General features: G+C 36.1%; 1 protein-coding gene across 2 annotated transcripts in view; it reads right to left on the minus strand.

The window, feature by feature from the left end:
- The window catches only part of LOC144977510 (uncharacterized), a 32,046-nt gene extending 12,155 nt beyond the window's left edge, over nucleotides 1-19,891 (minus strand). For both annotated transcript variants that reach the window (XM_078922809.1, XM_078922810.1), the window contains exons 1-12: nucleotides 19,766-19,891; nucleotides 18,317-18,656; nucleotides 17,349-17,569; nucleotides 15,713-15,913; nucleotides 13,562-13,900; nucleotides 11,061-11,240; nucleotides 8,637-8,912; nucleotides 6,368-6,532; nucleotides 4,559-4,848; nucleotides 3,455-3,692; nucleotides 947-1,186; nucleotides 48-341 (exon numbers count right to left, since the gene is read on the minus strand). In XM_078922809.1, the coding sequence (XP_078778935.1) occupies nucleotides 48-341; nucleotides 947-1,186; nucleotides 3,455-3,692; nucleotides 4,559-4,848; nucleotides 6,368-6,532; nucleotides 8,637-8,912; nucleotides 11,061-11,240; nucleotides 13,562-13,900; nucleotides 15,713-15,913; nucleotides 17,349-17,569; nucleotides 18,317-18,551 (2,679 nt within the window). In that variant the 5' untranslated portion in view covers nucleotides 18,552-18,656; nucleotides 19,766-19,891. The remainder of the gene's footprint in view (nucleotides 1-47; nucleotides 342-946; nucleotides 1,187-3,454; nucleotides 3,693-4,558; nucleotides 4,849-6,367; nucleotides 6,533-8,636; nucleotides 8,913-11,060; nucleotides 11,241-13,561; nucleotides 13,901-15,712; nucleotides 15,914-17,348; nucleotides 17,570-18,316; nucleotides 18,657-19,765) is intronic.
- Between the last annotated feature and the right edge of the window lie 2,013 nt (nucleotides 19,892-21,904).

Below are 21,904 nucleotides of genomic sequence, written 5' to 3' on the forward strand. Positions count from 1 at the left end.
TAATACCGTTTTGAGACGATGGGTCACAAATTTAAAAAGGCTGATACCTGAGAACTCCCTGCACAGTTTCCCTCTGCCTTCAGGGCAGAATTATTCTCTTGATCCAATGCAGTCTGAGTAAGTGTGGATGATGAGGCAATGTTGGTATCGCCGTCGCCAATGTTTGGGTCACTGCTCAAGGGGGAAGTCATTGCATCCACCTCGTGGAATTCTTTTTGCTTTTGGCTGCCGTCAGCGCTAATACTCCCTACAAGTGTTTCTTTGTCCCCTTCGTCTGACCTCACGGTTTGACCATTGTTGGTTGCTGTCCAGAACAATTCCTCAATACTCCATTTGTCTCCCTGGAAAGTATATAACATAACATATACATATTATAACAGAAAGGCGACAAATATGAATAAACAAAAACACAAAGGCGTGAATAATCCACAAAAAAGACAATACCTAAAAGCAGATTTCTTCAACTGCATACAATGACATAGATAATTAAATTTAATTAATTAATTAATTAAATACATAGAATAAAGATTAAAAATTATCTTTTTTTTTTTTTAAAGTTGTCTTAGGCCCAAGGAGCTGGTATCCCGGTTTCTACAGCGTGAAACGACAATCGTAATTACTCGCTACCTTTTGGACAGGACACCAGCAACCCAATCACTGTTGGATGGACAATAGCAATTACTTGCTACACTTACGATAGAACATTAAGTCTATCGTAAAGTATTTTCTTCCAGATCTAACAGACCCAGCAACCCAATCACTGCTGGATGGACAGGGAAATCTGAAAAAAAATAAATCTTGTTAACCCAGATTCGACTTTGGTCACTTATGTGTGAAGCGAGAGCTCTACCAACTGAGCTATCTAGACCCCCAATAACAAGCAACAAACCAAAAAAAAAATTGTTTTTAATAGGAAAGGAAACGGGGATATAAAAAAAAATCCTACAGTCAATTTTGAAGAGATCTCCTCCGAAGAGCCGTCAGGATGCACAATGACCACCTGAGGAACATCCCCTAGTTTGCCCTCCTTGATGTCTTGCATAATGTTCTTGTGGAGCGTGTCAGAGGTGGAAGGGGCACAACTCAGCAAATTGGAACTCTCCTCCGACTCAGAGGGTAGGTCTGCTATGTCGTATTTACCGTTCAACACGGAGTCGGAAAATCCATTGTCGGGCTCATCTTTCATCTGTGACGATTAAAAATATTTAATATTAAGTATAATATGTGGTCGAGTGGTATGACACTCGCTTTCGGCGCATAGTTGAGTCCTTGGAAAAGGCTCTTTACTCACATTCTCTCACCGTACTCAGGTGTAAAATGAGTACCTGGCCGTTAACAGCGTTGTCTTTGTCCGAAAAATTGTAATATCGCCAGACAGGCTTCATGTCCCGTCCTACATGTTAAATATTGCTGTTGACCAGGGACCCCTTGTAAAGCGCTTTGAGCACATTTTAGTGGATATTGCGCTATATAAAAGCTCAAAAAAATAAAGCGATCTTCATCAAATCATAACACCATTTCAATGTAATCCCAGTTTAAATTGCAGTTTGTTTGTTTGTTTGTTTTTAAGGGTTTTACGGCGCTCGCAACACACAAGGTCATATCAGCGCCAGTAAAAAGGAAGAAAACGGGATAGTAAAAAGTTCTAGAATTACAATTAAAAAGCACACAAGAAAAGGTAAGACAAAGGGGAATTGAGAACAAATAGGAAAAAGATGTAGATTCCAAGAGCATACTATCAAAGTACTTAGTTTGAGATCACCTAAAAGTCTCATCCAGACACAAGCACAGATCCCCACTAAGAGGAATACACTCAAATGTTTACAAATCATATAATATAATATGCAAACAAAACATAATACAATGCATAACAGAGAGATGATTTACAAAGAAAAAATATCATCTCCCAAAACTGTAACTATACATTCGACTGTTTCCCTCCCAGCCAAGGAACTCTGGCCAGGATCAGGACAAAACTGAGTAATCTCATTCCAAGACAATGATAGGAAACAATTGGAAAAAGGGTATGGGGGGATAGAAGACACAGCATGTACCTCCCTGCCCACTATGGGAGGTCAGGAACCCCACCCAGAAATTGCAGTTTAAATGTAAGTCAGACTGCAAGTAAATAAATAGATAGGATGCGCTTGGCTAAGTAAGAAGCTCACAGCATTGCCATCCGGAAGTATAACGGACCAAGGCACACAACTATGTGTAACCATGAACTCTTATAAGTGTGTTTAATACAGTTTAGTGAGAATTACTCATAAACGTGGATGGCAAAAAACAATAACTAAGACCTGTGTGACGTCATCTTCGAACTATCTATAACGGACCAAGGCACACAACTATGTGTAACCATGAACTCTTATAAGTGTGTTTAATACAGTTTAGTGAGAAGTACTCATAAACGTGGATGGCAAAAAAACAATAACAAAGACCTGAGTGATGCTATCTTCATTATAAATAAATAATTTAAATAATGAAGGCTTAAAAAAAAAATAGGGGAAAAAAATAAGACCGGCTGCCATACAATAAAGGAAAAAAATGCCAAAAAATTCAAGAAAACAATCATATCATTTTTTTAAAATTGTAGATAAGAAGTGTGGGGAAAAATTTAAGATGTTATTGTTATTCATCTGGTATTTATCTACTTTACCCCTCTCCTTACCAGACATTTCCAGGATTTTCCCCAAAACTTCACACCCAACTAACACACAAATGTATTTTTTATCACTCAAACACAATGGCAGTTAAGTTATTGCGATACAAAATCTCTTTAGCAAAATTTGCTCTAAATACATTGTTCGTGTTATGATGTATACACAAGAAATTTGAATAATAAAAAATGTTGGTTGTATCGTAACGAATGTGACGATTTTCCTATAATTGGTAAGGAGAGGGTTAATGAGATATCGTTTGAAGGGCTAAATTTGTTCTTATAGTATATCGTTTACGTTTTAATATCATGATGTAGAGAGAGGGAGAGAGAGAGAGAGAGAGAGAGAGAGAGAGAGAGAGAGAGAGAGAGAGAGAGAGAGAGAGAGAGAGAGAGAGAGAGAGAGAGAGAGAGAGAGAGAGAGAGAGAGAGAGAGAGTAAAAAAATTTAAAAAGAAGAAAGAAAGAAAGAGAAAAAGAAAGAAGTCAAAAAGAAAGAAAGAAGTCAAAAAGAAAGAAAAAAAAGAAAGTATGAAAGAAAGAATGAAAGAAAAAAAGAATGAAAGAAAATGAGAAAGTAAGAAAGAAATAATGAAAGAATGAGAGTAAAAGAAGTAAAGAATGAAAGAAAAAGAAAGAAAGAAAGAATGAGAGAGAAAGAAAGAATGAATGAGAGAAAAAGAAAGAAAGAAAGAAAGAAAGAATGAGAGAAAAAGAAAGAAAGAAAGAAAGAAAGAATAAAAAATTCAAAGAAAGACCAAAAGGAAAAAGAATGAAATTCTCACTCCCTCGTTACCTTTTCTTCAGTGATTCCACTCGACTCTTTACTGATGTTACTGTGAAATAATGCCCTGTGCTTCTCTAGAAAATTCTTTAGAACGAAACTCATTTGACACTCGTCACAATCGTATTTTTTCTTGTGCCCGCAGGAATGAATTTCTAATTGCTTCTCATTGGCTGCCATGTAATCGCAGCGGTCACACTTGAAGCATTTGTCCAGGTCATGGGACCGCATGTGTTGCTTAAATGAGTATCTGGAAATAGAGAAAAATAATTAAAAAATCAGACTAATTCCAGAGGAGATTGTCAAGCACCACGAGAAAGCAAAACTAAAGAACTGTACTGCTGCTGACGCCTGGATTATTCCAGTCTTCCCTGGGAATAGACCCTAGAAACAAATTTCCCCTATGGGATGAATAAAGGGAATTTTATTTTATTTTATTTGTTTTAAAACAACCCATTCAAGTTGATGCTTTAAAAATGAACTAAAAGCATCATCATCATTCTTACTTATCAGAGAGAGCCTTTCCGCATTTTAAACCCATACAGGTGGATGCTTTTAAAAAATGAACTAAAAGCATCATCATTGTTTTGTTTGTTTTTAAGGGTTTTACGGCGCTTGCAACACATTTAGGTCATATCAGCACTAGTACAAAGGAAGAAAATGGGATAGTAAAAAGTTCTGGAATTAAAATTAAAGCACCCAAGAGAAAGTAAGACAAAGGGGAACTGGGAACAAATAGGGATCAGATGTAGAATCCAAGAGCATACCATCAATGTACTTAGTTTGAGATCAACCGGACACAAGCACAAGATCCAACAAAGAGGAAAACACTAAAATGCTTAAATTATACATGCAAAATAACAAAATTAATAATACATAACAGAGAGATGATTTACACAGAAAAAAATATCATCTCCCAAAACAATAATGATGCATCTGACTGTTTCCCTCCCAGCTAGGACTCCGGCCAGGGCCAGGATAAAACCAAGTAATTTCAAAGACAAAGACAGAAAGCAAGTTGGAAAACAGCTATAGGGGGATAGAAGACACAGCAAGTACCTCCCTGCCCGCTATGGGAGGTCAGCAACCCCACCCAGAAAGCATCATCATTCTTACCTATCGGAGAAAGCCTTTCCACATTTTTTACAATCCAAGGGAAAACCCACAGCGTGGAGCTTGTTGAAATGAATCTTGAGATCCGTCTTTCTACCGCAGGTGGTGGGACAGAGGCTACATTGATACACGGGTTTGTTCCCCGAGTGGATGAGCTTGTGAGCCTTCAGACTGTTACTCTGGGTAAACCTGGCATGACAGATCTCGCATTCGTACGGCTTCTCACCCGTATGAATCCTCATGTGCCTCTTGAGTTTGTATGTATCGGGGCTGGCATAGGGACAACTGGAGCACTGGAAAAAGGATTAAGTAATATATCTTTATAAAATAAATGAGCATTTATATTAAAGTGAGACTAAGCTGCTAGAAGCTGCGAAATGTAAAAAAAAAAAAGTAAAAAACAAAAATGAATATAACAGCTTCAAACAAGAACAAAAATACCAAGCACCGAATGTTTCGGACTCAAACCCCTTCTTCAGCCAACATTAAAAAAAACAATGAAAACCTAAATACGTTACTAAAAAAAAAACAGATTGACAACAGAGTTATCTGTCCACCTAGCAGTGATTGGGTAGGTAGGTCTGATAGAACTAGTGGATGTTTGGCGCACTATAAATCTCAAATATCAGTGGATATTGCGGTATATAAAACTTAATTTAATATTTTTTCCCCCTATATTTTTTATACATTGCATTCCCAAGATATGCGTTTGGGGAATAAAGCCACTCGTCATTGTCATCACTGATTTAAGTTTCCCATGACCTTGAACCTGCAACAACAATGGGAAAACCCAGATTCCAAATTCCACGCTCAAGAATGCAGTGCCATGAGCAGTCGTTTTTCCATCAACAATTAGTGCGGCTATGTGGTCTAGTGGTATGACACTCGCTTTCGGATCGGAAGGTCCTGGGTTCGAGCCTCGCTCGGCGCATAGTTGAGTCCTTGGAAAAGGCTCTTTACTCACACTCTCTCACCGTACTCAGGTGTAAAATGAGTACCTGGCCGTTAACAGCGTTGTTTTTGTCCGAAAAATTGTAATATCGCCTGACAGGCTTCATGTCCCGTCCTACATGTTAAATGTTGCTGTTGACCAGGGACCCCTTGTAAAGCGCTTTGAGCACATTTTAGTGGATATTGCGCTATATAAAATCTCAAAATATTAGAATTCGGAACAGCCTGTCTGCAGATATAGTTAGCTCTGAAAATCTTAAACAGTTCAAAAACAATTTCTTCATGACCTTGAACCTGCAACAACAATGGGAAAACCCAGAGGGTACGATCACAGATTCCAAATTCCAAAGAATGCAATGCCATGAGCAGTTGTTTTTTCCATCAACGATTAGAATTCGGAACAGCCTGTCTGCGGATACAGTTAGCTCTGAAAATCTTAAACAGTTCAAAAACAGAATTTCTTCGGTGCCACTCTAAACACCAACACGCACACCAAAGTCTGCAACAATACACCCCTGGTGGTTTGCAGATATATAATAATAATAATAATGGTATAGATTTATAGTGCACCAAACATCCCTTCATCAGGAGGGCTCTGGGCGCATAATATAGATTAAGCCCTAACACAGTACACGACCAACGCTAATTATACACATTATCAAAAGAAAGCCTGTCGGAATAAGAATATATGCAGAAAGAAGAAGAACATGACCAACGATGACTACTATTACCTTATAAGGCCTTTCCCCTGTATGGGATTGCATGTGTCTTTTCAATTTAGACAACTCCACACCCCAGGAGGTTTGCAGATATATATGAAGAAAGAAGAAGGACATGACCAACGATGACTACTAATATTACCTTATAAGGCCTTTCCCCTGTATGGGATCGCATGTGTCTTTTCAATTTGGACAACTCCACACTGGCGTAGTCACACTCGGGACATCGATGGGGTTTCTCAAATGTGTGGCGGTAACGAATGTGTCTGACAAGCTCTCCGGATGTTGTGAAGGCTGCTTCACATGTCTGAGAGACAAAATTTATAAAGAAATAAATTCATTCATTAACAACTAAGTGCGGCTATGTGGTCCTGTGGTATGACACCTGCTTTCGGATCGGAAGGTCCTGGGTTCGAGCCCTGCTTGGCACATGGTCTTTGGAAAAGACTCTTTACTCACGTTTTCTCACCTTACTCAGGTGCAAAATGAGTACCTGGCCGTTTACAGCATTGTCTCCATCCTAAAAAAAATTGTAACATCGCCTAACAGGTGTCATGTCCCGTCCCAACTGTTAAATATTGCAGTTGGCCAGGGACCCCTTGTAAAGCGCTTTGAGCACATTTAGTGGATATTGCGCTATATATAAGCTCACTTGAATGGAAATAAATAAATAACACAATTTCCATAAACAAAGATAAGTAAAATTCCCTTTATTCATCCCCAAGAGGAAATTTGTCTCTAGGGTCTAATCCGATGGAAGACTCAAAACAACACAAATGTCAGCCACAGTGCAGCTCCGCAAAGTGACCTAGGGCAAGGTGACTTGCTCACTCAAGGCCACACAGTGCAGTTATTGTTATTTAAACTCGGTACCTTTAGGGTACGAAGTAAAAACCATACCGTTAAGTCACACCGTCCCAAAAATAAATAAATCAATAATTAAATAAATTAGCAAATCAATCAATCAATCAATCAATAAGGTGAAAAAGTCATGACTTTTCTAACACAAGAGTCATGATGATGAATATCCAGCTTTCTACATTTTCAATTGCAAGTCTCATGGCGTTATAAGTCACCGAAGACATAAGATAAAACATTTTATTAATAATCAATCAGATGGGACTGTCATGTGCTTATTGATTGCCCACATGTGCTTATCGATTGCCCATTATACAACGTGCAATGTTCGAACCACTGGGTCACCCCTACAACACTCAACACAAAGCTCTATGGTGAGGCTGAGGACCTAAAGCGGACCACAGACTTCATAGCAGATATCGGATTGCAGCCATAGATGTCCATCAGAGGAACGAAGAAGAAGAAGAAGAAGATGGGACTCCAATCGTGGTTGTCCAGGTTGAGTTTGTTTTTTTTTCTGACCCCATGTACACAACAGTGAAAGATCAACTGGGTCTGTTAGATCTGGTGGAAAGTACTTTGCAAAGGTCTAGCATTCTATCAAATTGGTAAGAAGAAAATATTAGTCTATTTAACACCATAGAACCCAAAATAATTTCTGATTCCAAAGACCACATTGTTTTGGGTTTTTTTTTTGCTTTTTCTTGATAGTGTATGTTTTTAGGTCTTTACCTACCTTTAAAAAGAATCTCAAGACACATTTTTACTGTATTTGTTTTTATTGACTCTATGAACCCTTGATTTGGCTATGAATTATTATTATTTTATTTTTTTCACTTAAAATTGATATTTATATTGTAAACTGCCCAGAGCTTGTGTTTTACACGAGAATGAGCGCTATATAAATGTGTATTATTATTATTATTATTATTATTATTATTATTATTATTATATGTTTACTACTGCAGCTTTGTGGCCTTGTGGTGTAATATTCGCTTTCGAATAGGAAGGCCCTGGGTTTGAGCCTTGCACAGCGCATAGAAGAGTCCCTGGAAAAGGCTCTTTACTCACATTCTCTCATCATACTCAGGTGTAAAATGAGTGCTTGGCTGTTAACAGCATTGCCTCTGTCTGAAAAAAATTGTAATACCGCCTAACAGGCATGATGTCTCGTTCTACATGTTATGTGTTCCTGTTGGCCAGAGATCCCTTGTAAAGTGCTTTGAGCATGTTTACTGGATAATGCGCGATATAAAAAGCTCAAATTTGTTTTTTTACTGACTAATCATTGCCCCAAACCTGGATGAGTTCTAGCGCCATGGACCTCATTTCTATGAAAGGGTTACCAGATCTGTAAGCGACTGCCAAAAGAATTTCTGAAAATTTTTCACGGAACACAAGAGTACCTATGTTTTCATTCAAAAAATTACATAAATTGTAAAATGATGAAAAGAGTAAACAAAAACATGTGGCGAAAATCCGACAGTTGTCAGACATTTATTTTACAGGTCTGACTACTTTTCAAAACTTATAAAATAAATTTGTAAACAAACCTTGCACTTGTGTGGTCGGGTGCCTGTATGGGTATTGACGTGATTCAACAGTGAAGCCGGTGTCTTAAATCCACGATGGCAAGCATCGCACTTGAACGGACGCTCCTCGGAATGAGATTTCATGTGTCGCGTAAGCAGGTAGCGCTTGGAACTGGTGTAATTGCAAAAGTCGCAAACCAAGGGTTGATTGATGTCGTTTTTCGGAATGAGTCTCAACATATTTTTGGCTATCCCGTTCTCATCAACAAGGGCATTGCCCAGCTCATTTGGTTCATGCTGTAAACAAAGAAATATAAATAAAATTGAACTCTTTGTGTGTGTGTGTGCTTTTTTTTTTTTTAAACACTGCCTATGTAAATATCTTTCTTCATGTACAGAAAATATATGAGATAACACAGACCTGCCAACCCTTCACATTCCAAAAGTGGAATCAGAACGCCTAAAAATCGGAATTTGAGACAAAAAATAGGAATTTGACCTTCTTATCACCTCGCCCCCCCCCCCCCCCCCCCCCCCCCTCTCCCCCCTTCGGTCTTTTTTTATTCTTACCATTATCATCATGTTTGAAAATCGGAATTTTAGAGACAATGGCGGAATATTACAAAAAGGAAGAGTGAAATTAGGAATGATTCCGCCAAAAGCGGAAGGGTTGGCAGGTATGGATAACCATAAGATTTTAAAACATCATCATCATCATGGATTATCCCTCCTGGACGTGGCCTCACAACTGCCAACCGAAACAGGCTTCTGTCTTGCCCCATCCTTCCACATTCAGTCACTGACTTATTCATCCATTCGCTGATGATGTCTTGTAACCATCTTCTCCTTGGTCTCCATCTCCCTCTCTGTCCCTCCACAATACCCTCTAGAATTTTTAAATTTTTTTTTACAAGGGTGTCATGTCTCTTTATAAGTCCAAATAAAGACATGCACAACATTTAAGCAAAACTTGGGAATTTGAGAAGTGACCAAGTCTCTCAAACTTGACAAGAGTGGAGTAAGACTTTTTGCATTGCTATTTCCTAAATCAGTCATAGCAATTTCAAAAATTGATAATTCTTAACGATTTGAACATAAAGCTAGTAAAAGGCCTTGCAATTGAATACTACATAAAAAAAAAAAAGGTTAATAATAAGCAATGAATTTTGTAATTCGGTTTAATCAATTGGACAATTTAAATAATTTCTTTCCCAACATTATAGAACTTTTAGCATGTCAGCTGGCTTAGGGGTAGTTGGTAATGAAGGCTTGCTTGCGGCTATGTGGTCTAGTGGTATGATACTCGCTTTCGGATCGAAAGGTCATGAGTTCGAGCCTCGCTCGACGCATAGTTGAGTCCTCGGAAAAGGCTCTTTACTCACATTCTCTCACCGTACTCAGGTGTAAATTTGTCTCTGTCGGAAAGAAATTGCAATATCATCTAACAGACATCTGTCCCATTCTAAATGTTACATGTAGCTGTTGTAAAGCGCTTTGAGCACATTTAGTGGATATTGCACTATATAAAAGCCCAAGTTCAAGCAAAAGATCTGCCATCTTTATAAATATAAACAACAATCAAAATCTGGCCTTTGACCATTATAATCTTTAATTAAACAGCCTTGAAAGAATATTTGGGATTTCAATAAATGTTTATGTTAATTGTTCTTTTTTTTACATTCTTTTTATTTTTATTTTTTTTTTTTTTTACAAAAACAAAGATGCCAAACTCAAGAATCAGAAATGTGTAATTTGGGAAGAGAAAATGAGTAATTTCCAAAAAAATGAATGTGTAATACTGCACTGTCCCTATTCCATGAGTCAAATAGAAAGAACACTGTTCACAGTGTTGGGACAATGTAATAATACACCCATATTCTGACAAGAAAAAATTGCAGCTTGCCAAAAATACGTACTATTATAAGATTGTTGCATTTTTCATATAGGTACCAATTTTAAAAACTTTCAAATTTATAATTTTCCTAATATTAGCATCTCTGCATTAACAATTATAACACACCTGGGACATGCTGAATTAAGGTTATTTGGTCATATCAATTATCAATATTATCATCATCACTTGTAAACTTGTGCGGCAATGTGGTCTTGTGGTATGACACTTGCTTTCAGATCGGAAAGGTCCTGGGTTCGACCCTCGATCAGCGCATAGTTGAGTCCTTGGAAAAGGCTCTTTACTCACATTCTCACCGTACTCAGGTGTAAAATGAGTACCTGGCCAATAACAGCGTTGTCTTTGTCCAAAAAAATTATAATATCACCGAACAGGCGTCGGGCCCAGTCCTACATGTTAAGTGTTGCTGTTGGCCAGGGACCCTTTGTAAAGTGCTTTGAGCACGCTTAGTGGATATTGCACTATATAAAAGCTCATTTTTTTATTTTAAAAAAAACAAATTTAATCTATTTTGTCATCGACCTGTAACTCACCTTCAGATCGCAAAATTGTGCCACAGATGCCACTTTGTTCCCCTGGCTTCCATCTTGCTGCGACAGAACCAAGACGTAATTCATATCGCCAGCCTGCGCTAGATCCGACGGCATAATGGTGATGGTTTGGCAAGCTAGATCTTGGCTCATCCCCTCGGTGCTGCCTAGGAGGTTTGACATCTGTTTGAAATTTGAATCATTGAGTTTAGTCAGTTTCAATTACCTTTTTTTATCGTACAATAATAATAACAATAATAATAATAATAATAATAATAATAATAATAATAATAATAATAATAATAATAATAATAATAATATAATAATAATAATAATAATAATAATAATAAAAATAATAATAATAATAATAATAATAATAATAATAATAATAATAATAATTATGATGATGATGACAAAAATAATAATAAAAATAATAATAATAATAATAATAATAATAATAATAATAATAATAATAATAATAATAATAATAATAATAATAATAAAAGACAAATAGATAGATAAAAAATAGATTGATAGCATTTTTATAGAACAGATATACATAGAACCTTGTAATTTTAGAGAAAGATCTCGCTTAGCATAACGGTGATTATTATCATTATTATTATTATTATTATTATTATTATTATTATTATTATTATTATTATTATTATTATTATTATTATTATTATTATTATTATTATCATTATTATTATCATTATTTATTATTATTATTATTATTATTATTATTATTATTATTATTATTATTATTATTATTATTATTATCCTTATTATTATTATTATTATTATTATTATTATTATTATTATTATTATTATTATTATTATTATCATTATTATTATTATTATTATTATTATTATTATTATTATTATTATTATTATTATTATTATTATATATTATTATTATTATTATTATTATCATTATTATTATTATTTTACAAAAAAAAATAAAATTATATAGCTCATTGTTATGCCCCTGGGCATGCCTGTCTACTTGAACATTTCAAAATCAGAAGCCAACACAAAATTCATCAGTAATAAATGGTACAATTTTAGTAATACTACACCAATTAACAACAACAATAACAAAAATACTGCGTATCTGTACGTAAAACAAATGTTGTTGACCTCCACCATTACGAGCTGGCAATCGACTAAGCTATACTATCATGAACATGAACTGAGCAGTAGCCTTTATAACTTTAAGTTAACATTTTTTTTCTTTCTTTGATAACTGCGGAAACTTTTTTTTAAAAAACTTGTTTTTTTTCCTCTCTAATACAACGACCAAATTGCTGTGAAATCAAAATCCGTAATTATTCTTCCATTTCCGTATGTCCGAAAGTGTTACCTAATTTCTGTAACAATTACGGACGATCCGTAAAAGTAGGCAGGTATGCCTGGGAAAAAAACTTGAGACAAATAAATTTCTAAATAAAAAAAATAAGGGTATTGATGGTGTGCGTTTAAGTCAAATGTTCGTTCTGCTGCCAGTCAGATCAATCCTACCAACACACAAAACTTTATGTACCCTTAAACGTTTATAATTTATAGTCTTGATTGAGAGGTTTTAGTGAAAGTCATACCTCATCCCTACTTAAAAAAATCAAAAATGTTTAATGAATGAGACAATTTTTGGTAATTTGTGGGAACAAACTGTAACCAAAACAAAAACTCATCAAATAACAGAAATATTTTGAAACTATGAATTAGTGGTTGAGCATATGCGCATTGACAAAAGGGATATTCTTCAAGATTAAATCACAGGCAGGTTCCAAAACTAATCGCAGAAAAGTGCTCTCTTGCTAAGAATCCTTTTATACCCCCCCCCCTTGGAATCGGAAACCCCAGTAGTTGACTGGGACCTAACTCCTAACAAAAGCACAAGACCACTAAACTCCTGAAAAATGATAGTCGTAATAGAAATGTTTTGTCTTTTTATTTTTTTTTTTAAATAATATATTATCTTTTTTTATTGGAAAAAAAAATAAAATATGTAGTGATTCATCACTCATTTGATCAGAAGACAAAAGAGATGAACCACAAGTCAGAAAAGCATAGTTTTTTTGGATTATGTGTAGTAGCGTACTCAAGGTCATCTTCGTGTGATGATCACGCCAAGTGTAATAGTAGGGAGATAATGAAAACTAATCACCTAACTGGCCATCAAACAAAAACAATAACAGAGAGCAGAGTGATATCAACTCCATGTGGTCTAGTGTATGACACTCGCTTTCATATCCGAAAGTCCTGGGTTCGAGCCTCGCTCGGGGCATAGTTGAGTCCTTGGAGACGGCTCTTTACTCACATTCTCTCACCGTACTGAGGGTGTAAAATGAGTACCTGGCCGTTAACAGCGATGTCTCTGCTCAATGATTACACCAAGTGTAATAGTAGGGAGGTACTGAAAACTAATCACCTAACTGGCCATCTAAAAAACGATAACAGAGACCAGAGTGATATCAACTCCACTCATAGTGTGACCTCACCTGCAAGGAATCCGTAATGCCGGGCCTGTGTAAAGCAAACAATTGTGGCTGGCTTCCGTCTCCCGTGCCAGACAAGGCAACGAGTTGTGGCACAGCACTGGCTGCACTGAAAAGACCGCTAGCACCCCCGTTGCCATCAACGCCGCTATCCGAAGTCGCCGCTCCTGATGCTACGACTGCGATCTGGCCAGGGCTTCCAGCACCTCCTTTGATGTCAGGCGTCATAATTCTAATTCCACTGTTGTTGCTCGGCGTGTCAGCCGTGGAAAATGTATTTCCCGCTAAAGATACAAGTGTCATCTGTGGGTTGGAACTGTTCATGACTGAAGACGAAGAGGACTGTGAAGTGGAAGAATTCATAAGATCGAGTAAGCCTAAAGACTAAATGGTAGGTGCAGAATATCTGTATCTTTGTAAAACATGGCAAAATAAGTTTCATATTGTCTGAAAACAGTTATCCCGTAAATATTACCATTACTAGTTAAATTCTAATTCATATATTTTACATCAAAAATAAAAATAATGATATTGGTACCGAACAACAACAACAATAAGAAGAAGAAGAAGAAGAAGAAGAAGAAGAAGAAGAAGAAGAAGAAGAAGAAGAAGAAGAAGAAGAAGAAGAAGAAGAAGAAGAAGAAGAAGAAGAAGAAGAAGAATCATCAGCATGATCATCATCATCATGATGATAATAATAATAATAAAAATAATAATATTAATAAAAACAACAACAACAACAACAATAATATAATAATAATAATAATAAATAATATTAATAATAATAATAAAAATAATGATAATAATAATAAAAATAATGATAATAATAACCCACTTTCTTAATTATAGAATACATACAATTTATAAAAATGTAGATTTCTTGAAGTGCTGAAATGTTTTAATTCCAGTATAGAAGGAAGTAAGTGAAGAAAAGTGAGCTCCACAACCATAACAAAAAAAAACCCAAAAAATATTCCAGATGCCTCAAAAAAGGAATCTTGGAATCTTAACCCTTTCCTTACCAACCATAGGAAAATCGTCACATTTGTTATGATGCAACCGACAATTTTCTCATTCTAATTTCTCTTGTACATGAGAAAATGTAAAGAAATGCTTTTGTTTTTTGTTTTTAAGGGTTTTACGGCGCTTGCAACACATTTAGGTCATATCAGCGCCAGTAAAAAGGAAGAAAATGGATAGTAAAAAGTTTTAGAATTACAATTAAAGCACCCAAGAAAAGGTAAGACAAAGGGGAACTGGGAACAAATAGGGATCAGATGTAGATTCCAAGAGCATACCACCAATGTACTTAGTTTGAGATCACCTATAAGTCTCATCCGGACACAAGCACAAAATCCAACAGAGAGGAATACACTCAAATGCTTACATTATACACTAAAAATAACAAATATAATAATACATAACAGAGAGATGATTTACAAGGAAAAAAAACATCTCCCAAAACAATAACTATGCATTTGACTGTTTCCCTCCCTGCCAAGACTCCAACCAGGGCCAGGACAAAATCAAGTAACCTCATTTCAAGACAAAGATAGAAAGCATGTTGGAAAACAGATATAAGGGGATAGAAGACACAGTATGGACCTCCCTGCCCGCTATGGGAGGTCAGGATCCCCACCCAGAAAGAAATGCTTTGATTACAGCTAAAAATACTAAACACTGTGTTGTTGACATCATTTTGCTGAACGTTCTGTATAGACTTGTTACTTTTTTGTTTGATTAGGAAAAGTCTATTTTTGTGTCGGGTGGGTGTGAATTTTCAGGAAAAAATTCTAAAAGTAAAGGGAGAGTTAAACAAATTTAAGAAAATGGGATGCCTAATTGCTCCATAAGGCTACAACTAAAATTACTGATTGAAGAAGTGGGTTTTGGGCCCAAAACATCATTTCGTATTTGGTATTTTGTTCTTTTTCGAAGCTGTTATATTCATTTTTGTTCATAAATTCTTGATGCAGTCCACAGCTTCTAACAGCTAAGTATCACCTCAATTTGTTAAAGTGCATAAAAAATATATACATAAAAACAATTAAGACTTTATAATTCAAAATATTTAGACTTTTAAATTCTATTTTTTTTTTTTTTGTTTAATCTGGCTCAATTATGAATGAGAAACAGAAACAGATAAACACTTACAGAATTCAAATCCACACTTGAGTCCATATTTTCCACCAAACTATCCGAAGTTAGTCCCAGAGCCTCCGAGTTGAGTATCTGCATCTGCTGCCCTTCCGTCAAAGATAAGTATTGACCATCCTCGCCGCCCAGAGAAACAATTTGTATCATCTTGCCAGTCACGGGGTCAAGGGTGTCTTCCAAAGAGGTCATAATAATGCCCTGGGAATATAATGGGAAATAAAGAATAAAATTCCATAAAAAATAAATAATTATATCATTCACAACAATGATCAAGAAAATATTTTTTAAATCATAAAGTATGATAATACATTTTTTTTTTAATTTGCCATAATTTTTTTAATATGCGGGAATTAAAAACAGGTAGCTTAGCTTATAAGATAAGCTCCTGCTAGGAACCAAAGCCTAAAAAAAAAATAATAAAATTTTTTTTTTTTTTTTCAAACAAAAAAAAAAAAAAAAAAATTTGAGCAAAAAAAATTTGAGAAAAAAAAGTAGAAAAGAAAGACAAAGAAAAAAAACTCAAATATCTAAAAAACAAAAACAAAAACATAATGAATACAAGGGTGTCATATCGACATTGATCTGGATTTGCCATGCATCTAACATATCTTTAACTTACAACTAACCACGTAAGAACCAATCATAAACTGTTGTCTTGAGAATATATTAATCAGTGTATTATATAGTAAAAGGGGTGACGTGGCCGATTGGTCGGTCCCCACTTCAGGTAACTTCTGTTTTTTTTCTTGGGCAAGACTATCAACCTCAAATCACTTTGGACGACATGGGTGATTCCTGTTGACATTAGACGTTTGCTTGTTGAATTATCTATTTTCTTTCTTGCAATGCCTACTAGGCAAACATTCTATTTCACAATGCCAATCGGAGGGGCGCAACTACTTTTCTTTTGTTTCATATTTTGTAAAAAGCCAGCAATCAAATCATAGTCGGTGAGATTATAAGGAAATTATGCAGGAAAAGAGGTGAACAAACAGTTGAATGATACAAAAAGCAGTCATCATCAAGACATGATTTTAACTTTGTGAGACATGCTAATTGCCCTTCCTTTGAGAGCTGTGTAAGTCTTTAGTAAACATAAACAAAGGAAAAAAGAGCTAAGATCTAGCAACAGCGTTCAGGGCTCGTAAATCGGGTGAGTGACAAGGGTCGGACAATCCCTTTTACTCGTTTGCCTTATGCTTTGTTATTGCGTCCACTACTTGCATTAGCAAATGTCACCTGTGTACACGTTAATTGAGATTTTAAAAAAAAAAAAATAAAAAAAAAGTTAAAAATAAATGTTAAACGAAAATTGAAAAAATAAATAAATAAATAAATAACTGTTCAACTGCTAAGTGTCCCCAATACACAGTTATCCATCATAGGTAACCGGGAACACAAGTTCCGACTATGCATCACTCACTCACGCACTCAATCCTCTCTACGTGATTGGGTGCTTGAGGCAACAGCAAGTGATCATCAAAGTTCTCAAGTCTTTCACTGCATGGGTTGCAGTCTGCAGGTAGGCTTTTAAGTTCTCTCTGTTGACTATATGCATAAAGTAAGTAAAAGTAAGATTTAAATTTGGAACTACTTTTACTAGTATTAAAATTACTACACAAACAAAACTAACCTGAGCGGAACCAGACTGCATGCTTTGTAAACTTTGATTGAGCGATGACTCTGAATATCCAGCAACTGCCATCTGTGATTGCATACTGTCTAGATCTATGGTATTCACAGTCATGTTATCTTTGATGTCATTTGTCACTGATTCATCATCCTGCTTGGATGAGGTAACAAGGCTTTGAATCTGTTGAGTCGGTTCATCTGATAATGCTGTTCCAAGCATTCCTGAAGAAAATAAAATTCAAAATCTTTATATTTATATATAATGCTTATTGCTGTGATAGGAATAGTTCCATTTATAATAACCAAAATGTGACACCAGATAACTTGGGCAGTACATTTCAATAGCGATGACATAAAATAAAAGTGTGCTCATTCATATTTAAAATATGTGTGTAAACAATGTATTTATCTTAAGTTACTAAAAAATTGAAGACAAAATATACACTAATTGAATTGCAAACAAGACCAGCTTAATACCAAAGCCTAATTTTTATTATGCTCCGTCTTTTTTCTTTATAGTTGATGTAGAATTTAATAGATTACAGGTGATTTTAAAAAAAGGCATTAAGCAAAAAACAAAAACAACCGCAGCTTTAACACAATATGTCAAATCAATATCAATCAAATATGTTAATAATGCTTTACAAGAGGTCCTAAGCCAATAATAGCAACATCGAACATGTAGGACGAGACATGCTTGTAAGAAGCCGGTATCATTTCATTCAACAAAGAAATACTAATACTGTTACCAGCACTCATACTTACACCTATACAGTGTGGTGAGAGAATAAGATTTAAGAGTTTTACCAGCAAAATGACAAAACAAGATTCAATCCCTCATCTCATTAAGCAAACAGAGTGCACTAATATATTAGGCAACTAAGGTACATAATTAACAAAATAGTAAGATAATCTCTCACATTCACAGTAAAGACAATTATCACTATTTTTGACTTATATTTCCATTACCTTGCTCTGAATAAAATCCTGAAGAGAACTGTCCAGAGACTTCTTCGCCAGGATCTTGTAAGTCATGATTGGCGGATCCTTGGTAAAGATCATTGACGTCACTGCTGTCAACACCAATATTGGTTAAAACATCATCGCTGCCTTCAATTTCATTCTTGAATGTTACCAGATAGTTCTGGAGGTCGTGAAGATTCTGATTTTGTGCAGTTGTACTTGGTTCCTCTTCTGTCTCCATTGTTATTGCTGAATAGGTTTGAGTTCAGAATCCAAATTCTTTAGAGTTTCTTTTAGATGCCCATTCAGTAATGGTGAGGCTGACCACTGTGCCAAAGACCTTGACCTGTTGAACAGTTAAGTCTTTGTAAATTTGTTTGCACTTTGTTTTTCGTATTGGTTTTGATTCAATTTTAAAAATTGACCATTGGTAAAAAAAAAAAAAAAAAAAAAATCAATGGCAAAAAAATAATATAATAAATCAATTTAAAAAATTAAAAATTTGTTTTTAAAAATTAGAATTTATAAATTATCTTTTGACGTTTCTGACTTCTTCTTCTTCTTCCTTCTGATAGTATCTGTAATACTTTTATTTATTGAATGTTTTACTTTTACCCAGTTTGTGGGTACCATATGTTTCTAAGTTAAAGTTGTTTGATAAACCTGGTAACATTTTATTTTTATTACAACGCTCGTAAAAATTGATGACACATGCTGACGTGTAAAAATTGATTCAAAATCGGAATTTCAAACTACATTTTTTTCAAAACATCTTATTTATTTTACTACACAGAAGAAACAAATAAACTTTTATTCTGACAACAGTATTGTCCATTATTTTGTTTGAGTTTGGAGTCAGTGGTATTTTCATTTATTATAAGTTCCTCATATATGATATGGACGTGACGTGACAGAGTGGACTGGGGGAATGGTTGATGTATTTGATGTAAAAAAGCTGGAAGAAATAATCAAGCCAAATGCTGTACCAATTTGTCTTAACATAATATGGTTATTCAATCCGTAAAGTAAATAAACAAGAATATAGACGTCTATATACCAAAAAGTAATTAAAGGGCCGTGTTCTTTGCGTGAATGAGCAACGGCAACGGGGATAACGGTTGAAAAAAACATGGTGCCCGAGGTAGGGAATGGCCGAGTGTGGATCAATACGAAAAGACCGTAATTAATTTTCTCGAAACTTTTTCTTTCCCCTTGATCTGATAATTGTTTTGGTTATGCGCGGATCAAGTAAAAGAAACGGGTGGCACACAGCGGACAGAAAATATTGACTGCTACCGCTAGGGGTACTTTATTCCAAAGCGCCCTCATCATAAACAATCAAGCGCCCCCTGCAGTCGATTGGGTGTATGTGCCGGCATTTAGCTAACTGTTCGGTAATATGCGTTCAAATTTATTAGCGACACACTTGTAGAACATCATTCAACAAATACTTACTCAGTTAAATACACCAAATCATTATATATCACAATCTTTTTAGATTAAAGACATATCATTCTCTCAATCGACCGTAAACAAAATGGCGACTAATAATATGGTATAATAATATTGCATTATCTCCCCTTAGTTTGCAAAATTCTAATGAATTAGTTTTTTCCTTTATTTAAGTAATCTTTTACATTTCATTACTGTTAAATAATTCCTTGTTTTTCTCTCCATAAATTCAAAACACGAATTCACGTGAAATAAAACTTATTAAGTTAATCACAAAATGCGAAGAGAGCATTTGGCCGCTTGGTGGCGCTTGTGAATTTTATGCAAATGAGCTATTTTTACGTTACGAATATCGATCACCAAGCTGATTGATTTTTTTGGTTGTGGTACCAGACTGTTTTCTTTTACATTGTTTTGCATCTGCATCAAACACCTTTGGGTTTGGGTTGTTTGTTGTTTTTGTGTGTGTGTGTGTGTGTTTGTTTGTTTGTTTGTTTGTTTTTTGTTTTATGTTGTTGAATTTGTTGGTATTTCAAAGACATGGAAAGAAAACTAAAAATGTTAAAAACCAAAGCGAGCAACGTGTAATAAACCATAATGCCCAACATTTCGGAAGGAATGTCTTCATGATCGAGGAAAAAATAATAAATATGATTGTATCAAGAGCAATAATTTGTGGTTTGATACAATAGGCTGTAAGGAGGGGTTCTAGTCATGCATGGTACATGATGAGAGGAGAGGAGGTCCATTTATATAAGTATAAAAGGAGCTTGTTTTGTAAATTGAAATCAGATCCTATTCAAGTTCAACGGCTTTATCTGCAGAAGGCAGCAGCTTCTTGTGGTTTTCACACTACTATGTTATGACTGTTATGACGATCGACCCAATCAGCAAAGTCCGGTCCGCATTCGTGCACCGTCGCTAACCCGCCCGGTAGCATGGTCACAACACATCGTTCAACTAGATGCTCTGCCTTTCGGGTTCTTGCCCACAACGGGTACATGTAGGACAGATGGAAAGTCCCCACTGATGAAGCGCCTTTGCTGTGAGGCAGCTCCTCGACCAGAGCCGATTCGCAGCCACCCAGTGTCTATTGGTATCGAAGCCTGGCAACTTCTCACCAAGCTTAGAGGAGTGTATGTCAACATCCCCACGAGGGATTCAATTCGTCCAAACCGACTTCCATCTCGTATATGCATCACTGTCCGTAGTCAGGGAAGCTGCGTACAAGGGTTGCTGGGACTTATTTCGGCTCGAAACGGGGGCGCCGTCCATAATGCGCTTCAGAGGGGTATCCTCATTCCCTTGCTCTCGGATCTTATTTAGCCAGTTTATCTTAATCGTTTCCCTTCGGACATCGGGGGGCTGGATCGCTGCCATTATCGGGCCCCATTCTCTAGGGGTTGTTGCCGGCGTTCCTGACACTATGTGCATTGATTTGCGAAGTTTTACATCTACCTTCTCAACGTTTTTGCTTCTACCCCATACTGGAGCGCAATACTCCGCGGTGGAATAGCATAGTGCCAGGGCGGACGTTCTCAGGAGTGCTTGGTTAGCACCGCAAGTCGATCCCGCCAACTTCCTCTCTATCTTCCCGGCAACTCCTTCGAGATGCACCCGATAGGTAAGGCTGAAGTCCAGCGTCACCCCTAGGTATTTTGGGCGCGGCTGATATGAGAGTGGCTGGTCCTCGACGAGGACGTTCAGTTTACGGGTGTGCCATGCACTGCATCGGTGGAATGCGGTGGCCCGGTTTTTGAAGTGTTCATCTTCAGGTACCACTTGTCGAAGTAGGATTTGAGTTTGAGTCTGGTGACGTCCTCGCTGAGTTCGCTCTCGAGACGGGTCCACACTTTACTCTGAGTAACGAGTGCCCAGTCGTCCGCGTGTATCCCAGCCTCAGGGAGGAAGTGTTCGGCATGTCGCTAATGTAAACGTTAAATGGCGGATTTAGGATTTCCCATCACTGCAGATGTTATACATAATTTATACGATGACTTGCTCCATTATTGTGTTATTGAGTTGAAAGATAAATGTTAAATAGTTGACCAAATTTGTTGTTGTTGGTAATATCTAGGATTTCTGGTGGGAGAGTGTTCCATTACTTCATGGTTCTTGGGAAGAAACTGTTTTTATATTTGA

This window comes from Berghia stephanieae, chromosome 7 (genome assembly GCF_034508935.2).
Source record: "Berghia stephanieae isolate SIO BIC M18660-M18661 chromosome 7, UCSD_Bste_1.3, whole genome shotgun sequence".
Taxonomy (NCBI): Eukaryota; Metazoa; Mollusca; class Gastropoda; order Nudibranchia; family Aeolidiidae; genus Berghia; species Berghia stephanieae.